This window comes from Silene latifolia, chromosome Y (genome assembly GCF_048544455.1).
Source record: "Silene latifolia isolate original U9 population chromosome Y, ASM4854445v1, whole genome shotgun sequence".
In the NCBI taxonomy this organism is placed as follows: Eukaryota; Viridiplantae; Streptophyta; class Magnoliopsida; order Caryophyllales; family Caryophyllaceae; genus Silene; species Silene latifolia.
In genome coordinates, this window is record NC_133538.1 from 359,170,681 (window position 1) to 359,194,324 (window position 23,644).

General features: G+C 37.0%; 2 protein-coding genes and 1 long non-coding RNA gene across 3 annotated transcripts; all 3 read left to right on the top strand.

The window, feature by feature from the left end:
• Positions 1-317: 317 nt before the first annotated feature.
• LOC141633818 (uncharacterized) lies at positions 318-2,245 on the top strand. The gene is made up of 3 exons (XR_012538571.1): positions 318-540; positions 1,004-1,255; positions 1,348-2,245. It is a non-coding gene; the product is annotated as an uncharacterized LOC141633818 (long non-coding RNA).
• A 23-nt stretch (positions 2,246-2,268) lies between these two features.
• LOC141631701 (protein ZINC INDUCED FACILITATOR-LIKE 1-like) lies at positions 2,269-4,269 on the top strand. The gene is made up of 7 exons (XM_074444337.1): positions 2,269-2,409; positions 2,507-2,830; positions 2,920-3,007; positions 3,098-3,183; positions 3,259-3,366; positions 3,447-3,491; positions 3,596-4,269. The coding sequence occupies exons 1-7, from the start codon at positions 2,269-2,271 to the stop codon at positions 3,686-3,688; spliced, it is 885 nt and encodes a 294-aa protein (XP_074300438.1). The 3' UTR covers positions 3,689-4,269.
• Positions 4,270-22,858: 18,589 nt separating this feature from the next.
• On the top strand, positions 22,859-23,437 carry LOC141631702 (uncharacterized). The gene has a single exon (XM_074444338.1). The coding sequence runs from the start codon at positions 22,859-22,861 to the stop codon at positions 23,435-23,437; it is 579 nt and encodes a 192-aa protein (XP_074300439.1).
• Positions 23,438-23,644: the final 207 nt, after the last annotated feature.

The window sequence follows — 23,644 nt, forward strand, 5'->3', positions numbered from 1 at the left end:
GACATCAGTCGATGGACATCGGATTATCTGGAAAACCGATGTACATAACATGCACATCGGTTGTTTGCAAAAACCTGATGTGCAGATAATTATATGTACATCGGTTGCGTTAAAAAACACATGTCCATTATTTCTGATTTTAAAGGACACGTGACATTTAATAAAACTCATGTCTATATAAAAGTCATAGACATGGAACATTGCATTTAACCGATGTGCATCTAAAGTGAAAGCAAATAAAAGGCAACGTCATAATAAGCAACAGTAGCCTTAAATAAGAAGAATAGAATTTAAAAAAAAATTAAGTTAATATTGAGCCCAGGTCTTCATTACGACCTTTCTTTCACAAGCTTCTCAATATTATCATCCACACAATCAGTCAATGACACCCAAAACCCAATTAATTACCCACAACGACCTTGTCACCGCCAACCTTTCACCGACAACCACCGTGTTATCGCCGGCAGACACCTCGTCATTGACGACCCACAACTATCTCGTCTCAATTCGTCAACCTTCTAGTTCGCAACCCTCAGTCAGGTACGATTCTTTATTTCAATAATTTTAAGTTATCGCAAATCATTTGGTTTTTGACGATTTGTTTTCATTCATCACTGAATTTTGGTTTTGTATGATGTTTGTGTTTTGGGATTCAATAAACTTTGTCATATTATGGTACAATTAAGTATTAGGGTTAGGGTTTTCAATTAAATTTGATTTCAATTTGAAGATAATTCATTTTCTACTGATGATTTGAGTAAAAGAGATGATTTGTGGAGTTAATTACGCTAACGATGTTGGTGATGAGGGAGTTGAATTGCTAATTTTTTTTAGTAATCGAGCGGGTAATTCCTGTTTAGATGTTGGATTAGTGGATTACTCAAAACAAGACAAGATTATTCAAGAGATTGGGAGTCTAGAATCTTCCAACTTTGCTGTACTGGGACCCTGCGGCATTACTAGGTGGTGCGTCCGCTTATCCGAATAGCATGTTTTATTGCAGTTCTTTTTGTAATGGGAGTGCAGATGGCATTGCAATGTCTGTACTTGTGGTGATTCATATAAAGGAAATCCCTACATTCCATATGGTTGCCATGGTAAGCTTCTGCTATCATTGTTGTAGTATGAGTTATTGTGTCACTTTCATTTCTTTGCATTTGGATTGAGGTTGATTGTTTGTGGGTTGGAGACGGAAGGGATATTTTCTATTTCAATGGTGTCAAAAGCTTGCTATTGTTGGACTTAAAACTTTATGGTATGATTACATACATACGATTTCTAAACCCGTTCCATTTCAACGAGTATTTGGCTCGATAGCAATTTAATTCTCTGTTCACCTGTATGCAGACCCTTGCAAAGTTGGCTCAAAACATTCCTATAATTTCTACAAACAAAGTGGATTGCAATCCTAGGTAACCTTGATTAATTCATATCATCAATTTGCTCAAACAATAGTTTACACTAGAATGATTCTAAATCCGAGCTATTTCATATCAGATTTATGATACTAAGATGAATCAATTTGCTCAAACAATAGTCTTGCTTGTGACGGTCGTAAGCTTGTGACGTCTCATAACCCCCTTCCTTTTTAATGTTATTTAAATCAGTTGTGAGGGTCATCATAACTTGTGACCGTCTTAATGTTATTTAAATCAGTTGTGAGGGTCATCATAACTTGTGACCGTCACGAGTAGGAATTGTTTTTTTTTTTTTTTGCTTTGCTTTTGCTTGATTGATTGTGTTATAATTTGAGTGTTTGTAAGTTCATCGGTTCTTTTGATTGTATACGTTTTTTAAAATATTTCATTGGTTTTATGACACTTTAAGTGTTGTTTTTGAGGTAATTTGAGTTGATGTATAGTTTGTAATTGAGGAAAAAGGTTGAAACTTTTCTGGGGTTTGATTCTTTTTAGTTGATCGTTGATAAAGTTGAGTTCTTTTTCGCAATTGTCTGTAAAATTTTCATAGGATTATACAGGAGTAGTTGGAGTTTCATCCTATTGTTTAGGCATGTTGGTTTTGTTTGAAAATTGGTTGAATCTTTGGACTTCAGCCGTTTCAGCTTAGCAAGGGAGCTACCACAATGGTTGTTCTTGTTTCGGTTCTTATTAACAAACCCGAGATTGTTGCAATTCATCTTTCACTGGATGGACATCGCGTTATACTTTTATATGATTTAGAAATTGGATGTGTTTTAAGGAGTTATAGATGGTTCATTTAGTTCAGTTGAGTTTTATGCAACAGAATTCAGTTCATTTAATTTGCTTTATGCAACAGAATTCAGTTCAGTTGACTTTTATGCAACAGAATTCAGTTGAGTTTGAGCTATATTTTCAATTTCCAATTTACATTTCCACAGCCTGCAGTAAAATTCCCGAATGTATTTTCTCAGGAATCGATTTTTGGGAGGTAACTAGAGTTCTTCTTGCCCTATTACATCATGTAATTAACCGTATTTGATGAATTGTTAATGGTTCTCTCGATTACAGGTTCCCTTACTTCTTAGCATCTTTGGCGATATCAATATTCGCTTTATTTGTGTTTGTTATCTGCTTTTGGCTGCTTTTGGCTGCCAGTATGTTCTCCGTATTGTGTCCCTTACCGCGCTGTAGTTGAATGCTTCCTGCTACTGATCAGTAAACTGTTGTTGCAGGAAACCCTGCACTCGCATTCTGCAGAGGATAAACTTGGATTTACTGATGTTGAAAAATCGCAAAGTACCGAATCAAAAACCTCCAATTCCTCGCTCATCCTTCTCAGAAACTGGCCTTTGATGTCGATGATCATCGTGTTTAGTATCTTTCAGATGCATGATACCCCATACAGTGAGGTATTTGCAGTTTCCAACTATATATGTTTATTTGAGGTTAACTGATACGGAATCAAGATTAAATGTGAACATTTGATATTTTCGACTAGGTATTCTCATTGTGGGCGGTGAGTCCTCGGTCATTAGGAGGATTGAGTTTTTCAACTGACAATGTTGGCCAAGCTCTTGCAGCAGCAGGTACTCCAAGCCTTGTTCTGATTTCTGATGACTGTTTTTCAGCCACGACTATATAAACGGAATATATACAAGGGTGCTCAATGATTGTAGGGATTGGTATGTTAAGTTGTAACCTACTTCTGTACCCGGTCTTAGGAAGATCTCTAGGACCGTTGACAGTCACTCGTACTGGAGCGGTAATGTCTCGACACTGATGAAACTTTAGTTTGAGTTTTGATCTCGACACTGATACTCTTGCTTTCTATGTGAAGGTTCTTAGTATACTTCTCCTAACATGTCTCCCTGTCACTACTAATTTACGTGGCGTAACTCTCACACTAGCGATCGATCTTTCTTCTATCCTGCAAAATATTTTTTCGGTATGTATTTTAATCTTAGTACCACCTGACTCGCAAAATCCGTGTATTTTCTGATTTATAACCTCTGATTTTGGCAACAGTGTATAATCTCAATAGGATTGTTTCTCCAGCAAAATAGAGCCGTGGTAATATTTCCTTTCGAAGTTGTGTTTCTGTGACTCGCTTTTATTGTCATTCATTCATTGAACTCTTTAATTTGAAATGTGTTTCGGTTAAATTGTTAAACCAGAGTCAAGAACAAAGAGGAGCAGCTAACGGAATTGCTCTGAGTATCACGTCGCTCTGCAATGCAATTGGACCGGCCATTGCTGGAACAGTGTAATGCTTGCTGTCATATTATTTGAGATTGTTTTTGAGATTGTTTTTGTTATATTATTTTTGTTATGCTGTTATCCAAAGGTAGATAATGTTGCATGGAATCATCTTATGGCGTTAGCTGTTCGGCGATTACTCTTTTAAATTTCAAATAGTTAAACTAATTTTAGTAGTTTGATTAACTATTTTATATGATTAAATGATTGACAGATGGAGATTCATCGTATATATATTATTTTGGAAGCTTTATCGTTTAGTAGCTTGTGTTGATCGTTTCCTTTACAATCTGCACACTGTAAGTTTACTTTCTTATACACGGAGTATATGTTTAATTTCGTTCTACTCTTCTCTCCAGAGTACTCCCTCCATCTCAATCATTTATTTACGTTTTTTTATTCTTTGTGAGAGTTGTTTTAATCAAGGGTAAACAAATGTTTGTAATGGGTGGTGTATGTGTCTTGTTAGTTATATAGGATCTTCTATGTTGATATTTTGTTTTCTCGTTAACTTTGTTGTGTTGAACCAGATTCTCTTGGTAATATGCCTAATGGGAGATGAGCAAATCTGAGGCTGCCAAGTAGTCTTGTCTCTTCGACCTTTTATTTTTATTTTTATTTTTAAAACAATTAGTCAGTTTACATATCGGTTTATATTTTTGTATAGGTTAGTCGTCTAAGTAAATTTGACACATTATGTAGATGAAATTTTTTTGTAATTGGCTTTGGATAACCGATTGATTGTATACAGATATTTTTTGTTGATTATGGAATCATTTTGCATTGTCATCATGTGTACGACTAATATGGGCAACAGCGTAATATTTTTTTTTTTTTCTTTTATAAAAAATAATAATTATAGACATCGGATTTTTGCAAAAAACTGATGTCCATTAATCAAATAGACATCGGTTGTCCTAAAAATCTGATGTCCATTGATCAAATATACATCGGTTTTCCTAAAAATCCGATGTCCATTGATCAAATAGACATCGGTTTTCCTAAAAATCCGATGTGCAAATTTTAATGCACATCGGTTTAAAATCCGATGTCCATTAATCCACAATGGACATGACCAACTCTACATCGGTTGTGTATCCGATGTCCATATAGCGAAAAGTCCGATGTCCATCACAAGTTTTGAAGTAGTGTAAGTAAAGGAAAGGAGCACGTTGTCAGGGGGTTGTGCAATGAAAGTGAATTGAATTGGATTGATAATTGTATGTTCTTGTTGTTTAGTTTTATTCCTACTCAACCTCGCGGTTGACAGTGTATTCGTGAACACCTGCGGTGAACCGTTTTATGGGGAGCAGATTTGACAGGAACTAAAGATTAGCTGACTCGGGAGCATTGGGATGAGAGCTTGACTTGGACCATAGTTGAAGTCTAGATCACATATATAGTTATATCACTTATTTATTTTCCGCTGCGAGTTGTATTTATTTTTATATTAAGTTTTAGTTGACTAAAATTGTAAAACTTATGTAATCATTAAAGTTTTTATTTAAAGTACTTTGGTGAGTTGGCTTTTGTATCTACTACCTCGGGAAACCGAGATGGTAACAGTTCTATTTATTTGGGAATGTCTAGCCAAAGGCTCCCGAATAAATGGGGGTGTTACACCTCAACAATAGTGCGATCACATGTTTAAATCTCATATTAAGAATACGTAAGGGATGATTTATTATAAAATCAACCGATCATCATTAATCGGTAATGATTGGCTAACTACAATTTGACATTACTGTCGTATGACGGTGGTGGTCAGTTGATCCCTTAAGGTCACACCTAAAGGACAACTCCCTTAATAGATAAATTGATTAATTGTATGACGATACAAGGTGATCAATTCCTTAAAATTGTACAATTCACTTGTGAGAGAGAATATTGATATCTTATTGTAATGGGATTAAATAAGATTTATTTTACTAATAAAAATGCTTTGTTACAAAAATTGTTTATTGTTTGAGAAATAATAGAGATAAGAATGAATGGTTAATTATAATTACAAGATGTTGTGAATTATAATTATAAGACCCATTTTATTTATGCGATCAAGTATCATTGGTCAATTTGTTGTATGTAATTTAATTAATTTATAAAATGATATTTATGTGATAAATATGCATTAAATTAATTAATAACATGTAAAATACTATATGTGACATATTGTGTGACAAATGACAAATTGACAAAATAAAATGATAGTCTATTTTATGGAGGTTGGAACGAAATGGTGGGTGTGTTAGTGGGTTTTGGTTGTTTTATTTTATTTGATAAAATGGCATGATGATAGAGTTGAACTATAATCTATAAAGATAGAGTGGAAGCATAGTTCAGTGGGAGTTAATCGCACATGTCTTATTGGTTAAAATATTGCTTTGTGAAAGTGATAGTATTATGACCTTGTTACATACGAGCCGTAGCATTACAATCCGAAAATTGTTACTCAAAGAGTAGATTTACTTTAAAGCGAGGGTCTCTTTAAAGGTAAAAAGAGGTTTAGAGTACTCAAATGCATAAGATTGACATAAAGATGTTGATCAAGATAAATTATGTTAGAAATCGCCACATTTTATTTTGTTGAAGGATGGCAAATGATACTAAAAATTCGCTTTTCTAAAATGGGAATTTAGAGAAGGGATGTGTTTGGAACACAAAACCTTAGATAAATATCTAAGAATCCTAACATAATTATGCGTAGCTTTCTTAAGTGATCTTAGAATAGTCTTAAGCAAGCATTAAAGGATTATACTTTTCGTTCATGTGATATTAGTGAATAGTTTCATTCACATGATTGAAGATTCATGATTATACATAAAGTTAAGTGGGAGCTAGAATTGTTTTTCCATGTCTTACATATTGATAACATATTATTTATTGAGAATAATGTACCAATGCTATCTTCTGTGAAAGGGTGATGGGAGACTTGGAAAGGGATGCAAAGTATTCTAGATTTAGAATATATGTGAGAGAATATTGGCATAGAGTTGAGAGTCTTATGAGGATAAGATCCTTCACATCTGTTTAACACAAACAAGGTTGAATGGGATATTCAAGGTGATGAAAGTGGAATTACTATGATGGAGTCATGATCATTCACTGAACCTATTAAGTTGTTGATTACATGAAGTCGATTTCTAATGTTTCCGCCATTGGAACGATCGTGTATGCCAACAGACGCACACGCCGTGATGAAGTATATGCTAAGAGCATAATAAGTCAATGACAAGATAATTCCCATGATATGGCTTGTGAAAGCCTTAAAGAACATCCTTGAGATTCTTGAGAAGAATTAAGGATTCGTTCATATGTTTGGATGATAAACTAAGTTATGTGTTGAAGGGTTGCACAAACTTTATTTTCCAAACCGAAAAGGATTTGTTGAAATCCTATAATATCTTATTGACTTAGTTGTAAAAGACTAGAAAAGTGTTTTAGTTTCGTACATTGCAAATTCTACCAAAGGAATCTGAGTAAATTGTGACAAAATGGTCAACATAGGGAATGAGAGTAAATTCCTCTACCAATGACTTTATCACAAGTTATATGATAACAGTGGGAGCATCTTTCAAGTTAAAGTTAAAGAGCCCAAGTCTGGTAAGGGGACTAGACATCTACTTAGATAAATTCATATTATTAGATATAACATTGAAAAGAAGGAAATAGCAATTGATAAAATTGGAATGTTTGGATATATGGTATATCCACTAGCCATGTTTTTATTGCATTTTAACTGGTGTAAAAGGTACACTAAAGATTATAAGATATGAAGTAGTAATAGTGTATTCAACTATTCATATATGATAATCGCATTTATCGTTTGAGTTTTATTAAACTTACCCGTTACCTTGTTATATACAAATGGGTTGTGGAGACAAATTGAACCCCATTAAAGTGAACTGGATTGACATGGTATTCGCCCCTAGTTACTTATATGAGGTGACATCTCGAAGTGACTAGAGTGTGATGCGATTGATGGCAAGTTCAAGTGCTATAGAGTCATATGGGATGACTAGTCGATCACATAGGCGATCAGTATGGGACACTCTTTCGGGCGATGACCGCTTATAGAGTTCTGGTAATTCATAAAGCCTGGTCGTGGCAAGAGCTGCTATAGTATTCTTATGAGTCAATTCTTTTGACTAGAGACTATTCGCCCAAGTTGGCACAAATTTCTGATTAGTTTTGATTTATGCTCTACGACTGTCGTAAATGAAGTCAAATGGGTATATATTTTGGGTTATGATGAAGTGTGGCTGAGCAAAGGGAATAGTACGATAGGAATTATCCACCCCTTATCAGGGTTGTTTGAAATCTCAAGGCGACTCGAGCAGTAGTGAACTGGAAATGCGTGGCCACGCTCGGAAGATATCTACGGTAGATAATTTCGGTCAGACAGTTACTCTCCAGATCAAGGAAACCACTCAATATATGATCAAGTGCAAGTACGAGCTGCGAGACACCTTGCATTGAGTTGGAGATTGTAATAAGACAAGAGAATTGGTGACGCAAACTTGTCTCGGACAAGAGGGTGTGAGATCGCTGAAAAAATCTACTTTTTCGAAATATAAGTAAATAATATGGAGTCGCCAGTAGGTTTTATAAAAAAAACATACAAAAAATAAGTTGACGGAAAAAGACCCCTTTTGATCCCTGGAATGGGGACTGATCCGTCACTCTGGTCTGAACCAAAGATTGCGAATTCGGGGGTAAAGGTACGGTCAGGGAAGGTTTTAGGCACCCGGACCATCCATCAAACTGACGGCCTTTACTATTTATTTGTAATATTATATATTTGACGAAATTAAGACAGAAAAAAAAAAAAAGTTAGTATCAAACTTTATACAATTATTCACACTGACAAATTAATAGGTTAGCTTATATAATAAATAGAGAAAATAAATGCAAAATAAAAAGAAAGAGTAAAGAAAGAGTAAACAAAAACTTATTTGATGTCGGTACCCTTAAGCCTATGTAGATGTTGACTATGAATGAAGAATGAATTTCGACTTTGTCGTAAATTAACGGCTCTTATGCGCTTATATGAAACTGGGATGATTTATTTGTATGTGAGTGATTTGAAACTGGAATAATATATTTGAAACGGGTGATTTATGATTATAGGATTTATGGCTCGGATCTTGTGTGTCGCTGGTTTTTGTGTGTTTTTGGCTCGTCCGTTTTTCTGTCTCTCTCTGATGATACATACGAGTATATTTATACTCTTAAAATTAGAGTTTGCATAGATTTGGGACTAATTAAAAGATAGAGTTTGTGCTCTAAGAGGCCTTTTTCTTGCTGACTACGGACTAATCAAAGAGTAATAGCCGTCTTATGTCATTCCTTTAACTCTATCTAGCCTTGAGTACCGTGATTCATTTTGTCACAAAGTCTTGACTAATTTTATAACACCAGCATCTTTTTTTAACATGAATATATGATATTCTCCCACTGTATGTGCTTTTTTTCTTTATAGTTGGACCGAGCTAACTCAAATCTACTCTCCAATTTCCCTTTTTTTAGCCCAAATAGAACAATGGAAGTCAACTTGGCTTCCCTAAAATAATGGGTCGAGTCACTCACTACGGATCTCGAAGGTGTCTAATTTGATACGGGCCACATAATTGAGCCATTTCTTGCTGCCATGTATTGGTTTTGAGCCAATAATACATTTTTGGAGTATGTCAAACGGATTTTATCACATGGGAGTGAAATGGCTTTTTGGTAGTTTTGAGATTTTATAAGTAGTTTATCGGGAAAATAAGTGTAAAGAACTGTTAATTATAACATTGTCAATTTTCATTTAATCATTAAATATCGTTATTGCTCTTTCATGTACATGAATTACTCTTTCACGGACTTTTTACCTTAAAATTTCCTAGTACTACCCTTTTGAAAACAATTTTTTCTCTCTTTTCCCACCTAAACTCTAATAAAAAAAATCCAAAATTCTCCAATTATAATTCCTAATTCTCTTATTCAACAAGTAATTACCCTTATCTATTGATTTGACTACATATCGTCTGAACTGCTAGTAAACACAATGGTAGTGGTTATTAATTATTGCGTTAATCACTAAGACTAAAGTGAACATTTAATCAATTAAATATAGTCTCAAAAGTCAAAACTTAAAAAATTGATGCATAATGTAGTGGCGTAATGCTGCAAACTATTGTAAATTAGTACGGGTGATTCGGGAGTATAATTTATGCGGAATATATGTACGAGCGGTCTCAGGGGTGGCGGGTGGTTGCACAACATTCGAAGTGAGGCAACGATGACAGGGTGTGGCAGATGGTTGCTGGCGGTGGCGGATGGCTGATGTTCGGCAGTGGAGGGAATCAACTAGCGGTGGTGGACACCCTAATTGTTGGGTCTATTTTCCAAGTTGAATTTGGGGGGAAAGTAGGGTAAATGAGTGAATTGGTAGAAATATAAGGGATAAAAGCGTAATTTGTGTCCATGAAAGAGTAATTTGTGTCCATGAATGAGCACCACCCTTAAATATTAGCCTCATCATTGGGTACCCATAAGGCTAGGTAGACATTTTGAGGTGTCTACAGAAGCCCCCACTTTGACCGAGTCTGAGTAAGACGAAGGTCAAAGTAATCCGGTTGGGACAGATAAAGGATAAGAAAAATACCTGAGACTCTTATATTACCTGTCTGGAGTAGCTGGAATCTGGAACTGGCTTAGCAAAACATTGTTTTACTAATCTGAAATGAAGCTAGAACTGGTGCAACGAAACTTTGTTTCGTTGGTTTGAAATTGGCGTAGTGAAACTTGGTTTCACTGGTCTGGAACTGGTATAACCAAACTTTGTTCAGCTGGTCTGGAATTGGTATAACCAAACTTTGTTCAGCGGGTCTGGAATTGGTATAACCAAACTTTGTTCAGCTGGTCTGGAACTGGCATGACAAAACTTTGTTTTGTCAATCTAGAATGGAGCTGGTAAAACTTTGTTTCACCAATCTGGAAACTGGTATGGCAAAACTTTGTTTCGCCGGTCTAGAATCTGGTAATGCAAAACTTTGTTTTGCTGGTCTGGAATCTGGAATAGCTAAACTTTGTTTAGCTGGACTGGAATCTGGTAAAGCAAAACTTTGTTTCGCTTAAAAGTGTACCTGCAAAATCTGCTTTCATAAGCTCGAATGCGTGTCAGGGCCCGCCGACCGAGGAATCCAAAATTTTATTTTGAAAAGGGATTAGAATGTAAAATTTGATTTTACAAACTAGGATCTGCAAAATTTTATTTCGCAAAAAGGAAGTTCAGAAAAATTTATTTTAAGAACTCAGAATGCATGTCAGGGCCTGCCGACAAAGGGATTCAAAATTTTATTTTGAAAAAGGATTGATAAGATCGTAAAATTTTATTTTACAAACTTAGATGCGTGTTAGAGCCCGCCGACCGATAAGTTTGAAAATTGCAAAATTTTATTTCGCAAAAAAGGGGCAAGTTCAGAAAATTTTATTTTAAGAACTTAAATTGCATGTTAGGGCCTGCCAACCAAGTTTAATTTCAAAATTTTATTTCGAAATAGATAGATTTGAAAATCGCAAAATTTTATTTCACGAAAAGGGCTGGGAAATTTTTGATTGATTTTGAAACCGGTAAAATTTTATTTTACGAGAAGATGATGAGACTTTATGAGAAAGCCCCCACTTTGGATGAATCTGGAAGACGAATGACAAAATAGTCGACTTGGAGATCTGGAATAGTTAGTGACAAATATAGGACACCTAAAATGCAAATACATGTCCTAGATATGATGCATAAAAATGTTTTTTTTTGAAAACATTTGAAATGACTATTGAAAAAGTTTTTTTTTTATTTTTTTTTGAAAATATTTTGAAAAAAGATGGGGTCTGACCCAAATGTTATCCAAGTAGAATGATTGGACACTACTACTCTTGAAAATATCTCTGGCGTGGAGAATATTTATCAATTTTTTGACATGTGAATTTGAGTCATATTTGATGAGTTTTGTCCTCTTTAAAGTAACAAGCTTTACTAATAAAGCAAAACTAATACCGTAGAAACAAAATACTTATGTGACCGTTGATACCCGTCGTTGTGAGTACCAAAAATAATATTTATATTTCCTATTAAAACTAACCTAGGCTAGTGGTAACAGGGTCGAACCACAAGGAGGCGAATGTAATTAATAATTGTCTAATTCTAGTCTAAGGTAACGAATGTGGGGGGTTGAATTGATTTGGTCTATAGCTAAAGGCAATAAAGCTAATAAACTAAATAGACGGATAAAACAAATATTAAAAAGGGGTGCAAGGATGGTCGGTTCATTATAGTTTCAGCGGCAGCATACTAAGTAGGTCTAAATCAAACACATGAGGCGGGAAAACAAGAGGTCCTCTCGGTCCACTCTTAACAAGTAACATCTTTCGATCTCGCTACAAGTCCCTAATATCACTAGTACTGACTCTCGTCCTGAAAAGTGACAAAAAACCTAAACTTTACCTATCTTTCGATCTCAGCATAGTTTAGTCATTTTAATTGATGGTCAATCAACCTTCCCTATCTTTCGATCTAATGGGTCAGTCAAATCCTAAACATTCAACTAGTCGCGTGCACTCGATTCGTCAAATATAGAAATTAAAACAATTAAAACGAAGGTAACACCTCACGTGGTCAGTCGATCGACCAGGTTTGGAAGTCGATCGACTGACACGCGATTTCAGTCTACTATTCTAATGCCGCCTAATCCTACAGATTTCCTACATCCTAGCACGAATAATTTAGCTACTCATGACTATAGTGGAAACAACAATAATATTAAGGATTAAAACTACGGAATTCATGCTTAAAACGATTAGGCAAATAAATAACATAAAATGATAAAATTGGCTTTTGAAACCTAACTAGCAATTTCTATCCTATCAACGCAATAAAGATGAACTGAAATAGAACAGAAAGAATACCGAAATTGCAGAGGAATTGTAACGGAATGATTAGAAGTACGAACGAAAATCCGATGCAAACCAATATTCCGAACCCTAATTATTTGATATTCTAAAACTGATAAAAACTGAATGTAAAACTTGATTGAAAACTGAATGTCTATTCTCAAAACTCAAGCTGCGTTATAAAGGAAAAGTACGCAGCTATTATTTCTAAACCTAATATATCATGGGCTTGCTAATTCTCGATCTTCTAATTCACGTCTGAGTTAGCGTCTTGGTCGATCGATCTTTGGACCGTCGATCGGCGGTCTATGCTTTGAACAATAGCTCGGAACCCGTGGGTTGGTCGATCGATCAAGGCACAGTCGATCTACAAAGTAGCTGACACTTGACTTCTAATTTCTCGTGGATTTGTCTTTTGGGCCTTGAAATGCGCACCAAGCTCGTTCCTTAAGTGAATACTTCACGTCAAATGCAATGCAAGATACTCGGGGATGGATTTGGCTCAAAATCTACTCATTTCCGCATAAATCTGCAATATTACATAAAAATACGAAAGTAGACGAAATGGAACAAATAGTAGCCTTAAACTACATAAATGAGCTCTGAAATGCGTGTAAAATAGGGTGTAAAACATCATATAAATGACACGCATCAAACTTCCCCAAACCAAACCCTTGCTTGTCCTCAAGCAAGAACTAGACTCGATCTAATGACCTATTGGAACGAGTTCAATCTCAGAGCGAATTGCAACATGTAAAGCCTAAGCCATGTTAATGCAACAACTAACAATTAATTAGCAATGCGAATCATGCAAACGAATTATGAAGTCGTTAAAAACTGCTGAACCGTCGACTATAGAGACTTATCAAATTGGACTCTCGCGGGTCGCTCATATCACACATAAGCATAGGTGAATATATAAGAGGATAGAAAGAATTCATTTTGTAAAGACTCTCACCTAACTACGACCTATAAGAACATGCCTGCAATATAATATGAAAGTAATCTCTACAACCGTACATATGCATTCCAACCGAACTAATGACCATGACACATGCCGAGGTGTATATGGATATGTGAGGTATGGGTAAGAAGAGGCAAAACATTTATGGAAAAGTGAAGGTACAGGTGATCAAGCTAGTACCAAAACGGAACCATATGGCAACATCCAACTTCTTGCTCAAATTCAATCGAAGCAGTGCTATAGCAAGCACCAAACTCACATTCTCCGTAATAAATCAACTCCCCATAAAAATATAAATGAAACATGGGAGCAAAAATCGCCATTTGATAAAGACTTGAATTATGCGAATTGATTCTTTTCTTTCTCGGGCTTCGGTCGATCGACCAAGTAGAGCGGTCGATTGACCGCTCAAACAGTACAACACTTTCTTTTTGTTTTTTCGAAATATTATTTTCTCTCTACTTTTTTTCTTGTTTCTTTCTTTCCTTTTTCATTTTCCAATCATCATCTCAACAGAGCATATGCCGCCAAAAACGAGTAACAAACCCAAAAACTAAACTACTAGCTTGACAAGGGCAGGCTAAATGTAGGATGTAGTAAATGGGACAAAAAGGCTATTTTTGGCAGTGTGGAGCTTATGGGTAAAAATGAGAAAAGGGAAACCTCTACCACATGTGTCAACAAACCACAAACCGAATGCATACAGGTATTAAGAAGATTAAGTTCATATTTATGCATATTGATGTAACATGTCTCATAAGGAGAACTACTCACAATCCTAGATAAACCGGTCATGAATGTCACCAGTTATAGGCTCTAAATCTCAGAATAAACAAGTAGCTTGCCAAATATCTAAGTCAAGTCTCAAGTCCAGCAAGAATGTAACGAAAAATCGTAGATATGCACTTATACGATTCTACTAATAACATGTCAATTAGCAAGGCTTAGGCAATAAAACAGATGCAAATGCAATGTCATCATTGAAATACTACCGTTCCGACTCAATCTATATGCTAAAATAAACGTGCAAATTTTTGAATTTTGATGAAATTTTTCAATTTTTTTGAATTTTGTATATATGAGAAATGAAATAAACAATGCAAAACAAAATGTAAACGTGAATGCAAGCAAATGATATGCGACGCAAAACCCTTCCCCAAACCAAATCGCACAATGTCCCCATTGTGCAAAATCATGTAATGAAGAAAAGATAAACGGGAATTTGCGATAAAATAAAGAAATACGACAAGAAGTAGAACTCGGGAACTCACAAGACTTTAAGCGCAGCAAAAGGAAACCTCCCCAAACCAGCGTGAGCTAGGAGGTTTCAGTAGCCACCAGTGCTACCAATAAGTACCTGAAAAGACAAAAGAACCACGCATAAGTCCCAGAAAATAATTTTGAAGCGGTAATTATGTGCACAATTTAGAAAATGGAAGAAATCAGAAATATGACGGAAAATAAAGTAGAGTAGAAAACTCCCTTAATTCCGCAAATCGACCAAACACAACAGAGGAGAGGTCGTGAACAGGTACAGTAGTGCAGGGCGGTCGATCGACCACATATCCCGGTCGATCGACCAGAGTGAACAAGAACAGAAGCTCCTGGAACTGTGCAGCCAGTCGATCGACCATACGGATCGATCGATCGATCAAAATCTTCTTGTAACCGATTTCTTCGTATTTGCTCAATAACTTGAGCTAATGTGGTCCAAAAACCTGCAAGTGCACAATAATACGCGCCCAAAATTGCGCAAAACCCAAAGTAAAGTCTAAAGTGCTTAAAAAAAACCTAAGCAAAATAATTAAATGCGAAGTCTCGCGCACACAAAAGCACTAAAAAGGTTCAAAAGCAATAAAATGTAAATGTTTGAAGAAGTCTCAATCAACTAATAGTTGATCAAGAACGGCCACGGAATGGCCCACTTGATAACTTCCTGGCTACAAGAGGTAGCCTCAACGGTGCTCATCTTCTCAGCTGCACCCTTCCTAACTTCAACATTCGTAGAGCTCAACGGATCAACAACTTCATCATCTCCCCAATCAATGACCTCTTCTAGCTCATCAAAGTCCATGTCGGACTCTCTCACTTTGACTGGCTCATCTTCAAGCTCCTCATCCGTGCCATAGCTAAGGTAACCTAGACCGCCTCTTGAAACGACTTGCTCTTTCACAGCTGGAGCAACAGGCAACTCTCCCTTCCCCAAACCAGCTCCTGCAATGTCTAAAACAGAATAATCTTCCTCCACTTTGCTCCCAATCTGGGGCGGAGGTATTACAAATGACGGGGAATAGAGACAGGCATATCAGGAAGTATAAAATAGGATTTCTTTTCAGAAACCGTATTGCAAGTGACAGGCCACATGGGGTCTTTCTTCCTAGCTGTATGGGCAAAGACAATGAAATGCTTGCCTACCTTAAAGGTCAAAGTACCTGAACCAACATCAATAATCGCACCGGTGTGCGAGAATGGTCTACCTAGTATGATAGGTATGTGTGCATCTTCGGCCATATCAAGCACCACGAAGTCAACAGGGAAGAAAAACTTCCCTATTTGCACGAGGATGTCCTCTAAGACTCCTATTGGCTGGACCGCAGAGCGATCAGCCATCTGTACTGTCATATTTGTGACTGCAAACCTACTCAACTTTAACTTCCTAGCAAGACTCAAGGGCATTACACTAATACTGGCTCCTAGGTCACATAAGGCTTTCTCAATAGAAAAGGTGCCAATATTACATGGGACTGAAAAGCTTCCCGGGTCTTCTAGCTTAAGGGGTGCAGTATGGGACAAATAAGAGCATGACTCCTCAGTTAATGCGACAGTATGCACAGTTTCAAGTGACTTCTTTTTGAGACAAGAATTGCTTCATAAACTTCATATAAGCAGGCACTTGATTGACTAATTCTAGGAAAGGTACTTGTACGTTTAGACTACGAACAACATTTCCAAACTTATTAAAAGATACATGTTCCTTCGTCGGCACCAATCTCTCCGGATAGGGGGCTGTAAGAAGTAACTTAGCCCTCTCCTCTAAGTCTCTCATGCCGGCGTCGGTGGATTTAGGCTGAAAATCCACTACCTTCTCTTTGTTGTAGCTTGACCCTTCTTCAGACCGTCTCAAATGTGAACCGTTAATTAACATAGGGTCGTGCCGAACCGAACAGACCCATCATCATCAGGTCAGCCTCAATATTTTCGGGGCGATCGTGCCGAAACAAATGATCCCTCAAGTTATCGAGCATTGGAGGACGAAAAGGTTCACTATCCGCAATCTCGATCGATCGACCGGTTAGGTCGATCGATCGACCGACTTGAACAGACCGAAAGCTCTTGTTTGTCGCACTTGATCGATCGGCCGGGTATGTCGTCGATCGGTGACATACCCGCTGTTTCGTCTTTTTCTTGTTTTTGTTCGTTCCAGCTTTCATTTGACTCGGTTCCGCCTCATCTTTTGCAGCATCGTCCTCGACCATGACGGGCCCCTTAAGGGTAGACCCACTCCTCAAAGTGATGGCATTAAGGGTCTCTTTCTGGTCCGTCTGAGTCGGTAAGTGTCCCGGAGCTCGAGTTGTACTCTTGCTAGCCAATTGAGCAATTTGGCTCTCTAGTAGTTTCATCCCGGCCTCTCTAGCTTGAGACTCCTTTTGTAACATATTCTTCAACTCAGCAAAGTCAGAATTTTGAGATTATTGCTGCTGCGGCACATAGGGAGGTTTTTGAAACTGTTGTTGCTTATGAGGGGGCACATAAGTTTGTTGATGCTGCTGTTGTGGAGGTTGAGTAGGATTTAAGACATTTTGACTACTCCACCTTAGATTTGGATGAACATTCGGCTCATAATAGGTATTCGTTTGCCTATAATGTTGAAAGGCATCACAAGACTCAAAGGGACTAGGACAATTTTCTGAAACATGTCCCTCAGCTCCACATCTTTTGCAGACGAAATGACCGTCTGACACAGCATTTACATGGTAGATTCCCCCTTTTGAAGCTCCTCCCAACTCGTATTTGTCAAATCTTTCCGTGAGAGCTTCTATTGCAGCCACAGAAGGAGATTCAGCACTTCTCCTTTGATTCCCAAGGAATTCCCATACTCAGCTTTATGGGTGGCTAAGTCATCAATGATCTTCCACCCTTTGGTCTCTCCAAAATTCTCTACAAATCGACCACTTGCTGCAGCATCCAAGATAGCTCTTTGATCATCATAGAGCCCATTATAGAACTGATTGCATAGGCTCCACTTCTCAAACCCATGGTGCGGTATGGTTCGCACCAATTTCTTGAAACGGACCCAAGCCTCATGAAATTTCTCATCCGGCCCTTGTTTAAAGCTCGTGATCTGAGCTCTAATCGCATTGGTCTTCGAGGCAGAAAAGTATTTCTTGTAAAATGCCAAGGCCAATGAACTCCAGTCGGTGATCCCATTAGCAGCTCGATCCAGGTCTCTATACCACTCCCTTGCAGCATCACGAAGGGAGAAAATAAACATGGTCTCCTTTATCTAGTCCGGAGTCACGCCAATGGGTGCGGGTATGGAACAACAATAATCGATAAAGGTCTCCATGTGCTTGGCTGCATCTTCGGTTGCAGCTCCCCCGAATTGGTTTCTCTCAACCAAATTAATATAGACAGGCTTTGGCTCGAATTTTCGGTCTTCCCCTGGTAATGCGAATCCTTTGTAAAGATTCGCGTGATCGCTCGCTTCAGTGACTAGCTATGCTTGCTTCTTCAGACCATGACCGGAATTTACGGAGAAGTGACTGTCTCACCAAGAAGAAGTGGAAACAGGAGAAGAAGGTGGATCTTCCTCAAATAGAGCGTTCTCGTAGTAACTTGACAGAGTACTCAGCTCTTCCTCTGTTGGCAATATCCTAGATGATCGTCTCAACTCACGCAAGGTCTTCTCAATCTCAGGATTGAAAGGTACTAATTCACCACCCTGTGACATGCGCATAAGAGGAAACTACAAAAAGATTATGAGAATAGTTTAAGGAATGAATGTCCCTTAAACTAAGAAACAGACTAAAATAAAACAACTAAAAATTAGAACAATTGCCTCCCCAAGAATCGGCGCCAAAATTTGATACCCGTCGTTGTGAGTACCAAAAATAATATTTATATTTCCTATTAAAACTAACCTAGGCTAGTGGTAACAGGGTCGAACCACAAGGAGGCGAATGTAATTAATAATTGTCTAATTCTAGTCTAAGGTAACGAATGTGGGGGTTGAATTGATTTGGTTTATAGCTAAAGGCAATAAAGATAATAAACTAAATAGACGGATAAAACAAATATTAAAAAGGGGTGCAAGGATGGTCGGTTCACTATAGTTTCGGCGGCAACATACTAAGTAGGTCTAAATCAAACACATGAGGCGGGAAAACAAGAGGTCCTCTCGGTCCTTTCTTAACAAGTAACATCTTTCGATCTCGCTACAAGTCCCTAATATCACTAGTACTGACTCTCGTCCTGAAAAGTGACTAAAAACCTAAACTTTACCTATCTTTCGATCTCAAAGATAGTTTAGTCATTTTAATTGATGGTCAATCAACCTTCCCTATCTTTCGATCTAATGGGTCACCAAATCCTAAACATTCAACTAGTCGCGTGCACTCGATTCGTCAAATATAGAAATTAAAACAATTAAAACGAAGGTAACACCTCACGTGGTCGGTCGATCGACCAGGTTTGGCGGATGATCGATCGACACGCGATTTCAGTCTACTATTCTATTGCCGCCTAATCCTACATATTCCCTACATCCTAGCACGAATAATTTAGCTACTCATGACTATAGTGGAAACAACAATAATATTAAGGATTAAAACTACGGAATTCATGCTTAAAACGATTAGGCAAATAAATAACATAAAATGATAAAATTGGCTTTTGAAACCTAACTAGCAATTTCTATCCTATCAACGCAATAAAGATGAACTGAAATAGAACAGAAAGAATACCGAAATTGCAGAGGAATTGTAACGAAATGATTAGAAGTACGAACGAAAATCCGATGCAAACCAATATTCTGAACCCTAATTATTTGATATTCTAAAACTGATAAAAACTGAATGTAAAACTTGATTGAAAACTGAATGTCTATTCTCAAAACTCAAGCTGCGTTATAAAGGAAAAGTATGCAGCTATTATTTCTAAACCTAATATATCATGGGCTTGCTAATTCTCAATCTTCTAATTCACGTCTGAGTTAGCGTCTTGGTCGATCGACTGCTGGGACTGGTCGATCGACTGGTCTATGCTGAACAGTAGCTACTGGAACCCGTAGGTTGGTCGATCGACTGAAGGCAGTGGTCCATCGACCGAAGTAGCTGACACTTGACTTCTAATTTCTCGTGTATTTGTCTTTTGGGCCTTGAAATGCGCACCAAGCCCGTTCCTTAAGTGAATACTTCACGTCAAATACAATGCAAGATACTCGGGGACGGATTTGGCTCAAAATCTTCCTATTTCCGCATAAGTCTGCAATATTACATAAAAATACGAAAGTAGACGAAATGGGGCAAATAGTAGCCTTAAACTACATAAATGAGCTCTGAAATGCATGTAAAATAGGGTGTAAAACATCATATAAATGATACGCATCAACCGTATAAACTTAGTATACATCCCCCGAAGTCTTAGATGCTGAACGAGGGTGATAAATGGAATGGAGTAGAAGGTTCAATGGTGTTAGAAGACACTGGAGACATGTGTGCCTCTCTCACTCACCTAAATGAATGAAAGGGTCATCCCAAGAGGAATGGAGATAATGTAACTTGTGGATTTGACTCGTTTGAGAGATGAAAAATGAGTACTCTGCAATTTGATTGCAACCTTGACCGGGATTTTTTTTTTCTTTTTTCTTTTTTTTTCCCTTGTGAATTTTTGAGACTTTTGACCTTGGATTTGATTGCAACTTTGGCTAGAATTTTTTTGTCTTGTGAACTTTTATGTCTTTTGATATTGGATTTGTATCTCTTTGAGATCATAATTTTTCTCTTTGAATATTTGAGAGTCTTGAAACTGGATTTGAATCTATTTGAGATCATTTTGGTTTTTGACTTTTGAAACTTTTGTCACTCGAGTTGATTGCAACTTTGACTCAGTATTTTTGTTGACTTATGAGAGTCTTTACTATGAGTATTTTTGAGCTTGTATTGGTACTTTGACTCACATCTTAAGTTCATTTTAAGGGACTAGTGGTCACCTATAAAACAGCACGGAGTGCGCGCTGCCGTGTCTTGTTTGGTTGGACACGAGTGTACTAAGGATCTGGTTTGAATATTTTTGAGCTAGTTTTCTAGCACCAATGATAGTAGATGATAAGATTTGGATATTGATCGGTTATATGAGATTTGTGCTCATCTGGTAGTCACATGGAATATAGTAAATTGACGAATCTAGTAGATAGAGAGTTCTGCTCATTTGGCAGTCATATGAAAATATGGAAAATTGACGAAACTGGTAGAAAGATGTAGTCTCCAAACCTAGAGGTCACCTAGAGACACGGCGATCAAGGAATTATCGCACCATAGAGATGGAAAAAATGGTCAAATGCACGCCCTCGTTCAAGCTGATTCTAAGAGGTCGATTGATGTACACTACATAGATACGCCCTAAAGTATTTCAAGTCTATTCTAATAGTTAAGGGTAAAAAGTAGAACAAGTGACTAGTAAGAAGGACATATGCTCAGTTTTTCATTTATTTGACTCAAAAAGGACTAGGATGGTCCCATATTTAATTAGACACTGGATGTAAACTACATCTTTATTTGTTAATGTGAGCAACAGAGTTATGAGATTATAAGGTGGGGAGTAGTTTTTTTCAATTTTATTGACGTGTGCTTGTGCTTAATCTCTATTTAATTTTCAAACTGGTTGACATGGCTTTAAAAAGCAGAAAACTGAGAGAGTTGTTTAAAAATTAATGGAAAGACTCGATGCGTGATGACAACTTATACACATGGAGCACAGATGGGTTAAAAAAATGGAAAATGGAAAATTGTCAAAGAAAGAAGAAGAAAAAAGTTTTTTTTTTTTTTGGAAAGTAAAATCAAAATAAAAAATAAAAAAATGAAAGAGCAAAACGGAAACTTGTATGCTGATGCATGGATGGGATTCATTGCCTAGGTGAAAACTCTTTGACACATACATGATTAAATACAGACTCCAGCCAAATTTGCAAGTGGAAATCTCTAATGCATAAAGACTAAACACAAATGTTTAGACTAATTTATTAATGAATGACTTAAGTACTAGTCTAATTAAGATGTGCTTTTTATATTAAAAATAACAACACTTATGGTCAGCGTGAATTGAAGGTAACATACTAACATGAATGGACTAATGAGACACTTTTTTGTAAGAGATAGAAGCGGACATGCAACTATGTAAACATACTATCTTTCCTTAAATACTTGTAAGACTAAACTGCGACTCAAATTAATTAAAGTTTAAAGAGCACACAAGATGTTATTACAGGACCTTACTGCTATTTTACAAGACAAGAGAAATAGTGAGTTAAAAGATGCAATTACATACGTGAGACATATAGCTTGTTAGTATAAAAAGCGAGAATAGAATATACACAGTATAAAGCTTGATACAAATTAATCATATATTATCCTAATCAAAGGTTCAACGGGATCTATGGTTAGGTTTACGGGTTGGAATTTGGGTACTCACTGTTAAAATATTCAACACCTACTCTCAATATGGCCGGCAAGCAATTTTTGTGGACTAATATTCATAAATGTTCTACTGTTAAAATAGTAAGAAGAAGGCAAATGGTAATAGCATTTTACACATGCTGTTTGACATTTACTACTTCATGTGGGAAAGCCACAATATCAATAGTCTTATTTGCTAGTATAAATAGCAAGCTCTTTGTTTGAGCAATGTACTCAGAACACACAAAAACAAAACAAACAATAAGAGAGTTTGTGAGAGTTTGTGAGTCGTAGAAATATTAGTGAGTTAAGAGTGTGAGTGTTTATTTGTAATTGGTATATTTCCAATTTATTTGAGTGATAATAAAATTATTGTAAGAGTGCAATTTATTATTATCGTCTTACTCTTTTCACATAATATTTTTCATTACGCTTCCGTATAATATACACTCTGATTCGCTACATTTGGCATCGAGCCGATGAAGGCGGAGTGTTATTTATCTTGTCCAAATATTGATTAAGGGGTCAATATTATCTTAGTGTGCACAATCCGGACCGTGAAGCAAATTGGTCGGGGATCAAGCTTACTTGATTGAGCCGGGCGTCATCAAGTCACCATGGGAGATATCAACTTTTCAACTAGTGGTATTGAGAAGTTAAACAGTGGAAATTACAGTACGTGGAGCACACGTATGCAATTCTATCTGTTGGGACAAGATCTTTGGAGCATTGTTGGCGGTGGTGAAACCGCCAAGCCAGCTAGAGGAGAAGAGCTGGAGAAGTGGAAGGTCAAAGCTGGAAAGGCTATGTACGTGTTGACAGCAACCGTCGGGGACGATATGTTGTATCGCATCAAAGATGCAGAAACACCAAAGGAGGCATGGGACACTTTAAAAGAGTTGTTCTCAAAGAAGAATGATTCTCAGCTCCAGTTGCTCGAGAATGAGCTAATGTCGGTTCGACAAAATACCATGTCGGTAAACGAATTGTTTACCAAAGTCAAGACTTTGTGTGAGCAAATCACAAAGTTGGATCCTGAAAATCCAATCACGGATACCAGGATGCGAAGAATTATTATCTTCGGTTTAAGGCCAGGTTTCAGTACTCTTGTTGCAGCAATTCGAGGTTGGGCTACACAACCAACTCTTATTGAGTTTGAAAATATGTTAGCCAACCAAGAAGCTCTAGATAAGTAAATGTCTGGAGCATCCATCAAGGAAGAAGAAAAGGCTCTCTTTGGTAATAAAAAGTCATACCAAGGAGGTGACAAGGGAAATTCTGAGTCGAGTTGTCAAGGCGGTTCAAATAGAAAGCCAGGAGGATTCGGAAAAGGCCAAGGAAGAAGAGGCTTCCAACGAGGAGGAGCTCGTCAAGATCGACAACCAGACCAACAAAGAGATCAG

Bases quoted from the DNA above. Each gene is read 5' to 3' on its own strand.
- LOC141631702 (XM_074444338.1), top strand. From the start codon at position 22,859: ATGGGAGATATCAACTTTTCAACTAGTGGTATTGAGAAGTTAAACAGT.
- LOC141631701 (XM_074444337.1), top strand. From the start codon at position 2,269: ATGCAACAGAATTCAGTTCAGTTGACTTTTATGCAACAGAATTCAGTT. The intron at 2,410-2,506 runs GTAACTAGAGTT...CTTACTTCTTAG, and splicing joins CAGGAATCGATTTTTGGGAG to CATCTTTGGCGATATCAATA. The intron at 3,184-3,258 runs GTAATGTCTCGA...TTCTATGTGAAG, and splicing joins CAGTCACTCGTACTGGAGCG to GTTCTTAGTATACTTCTCCT.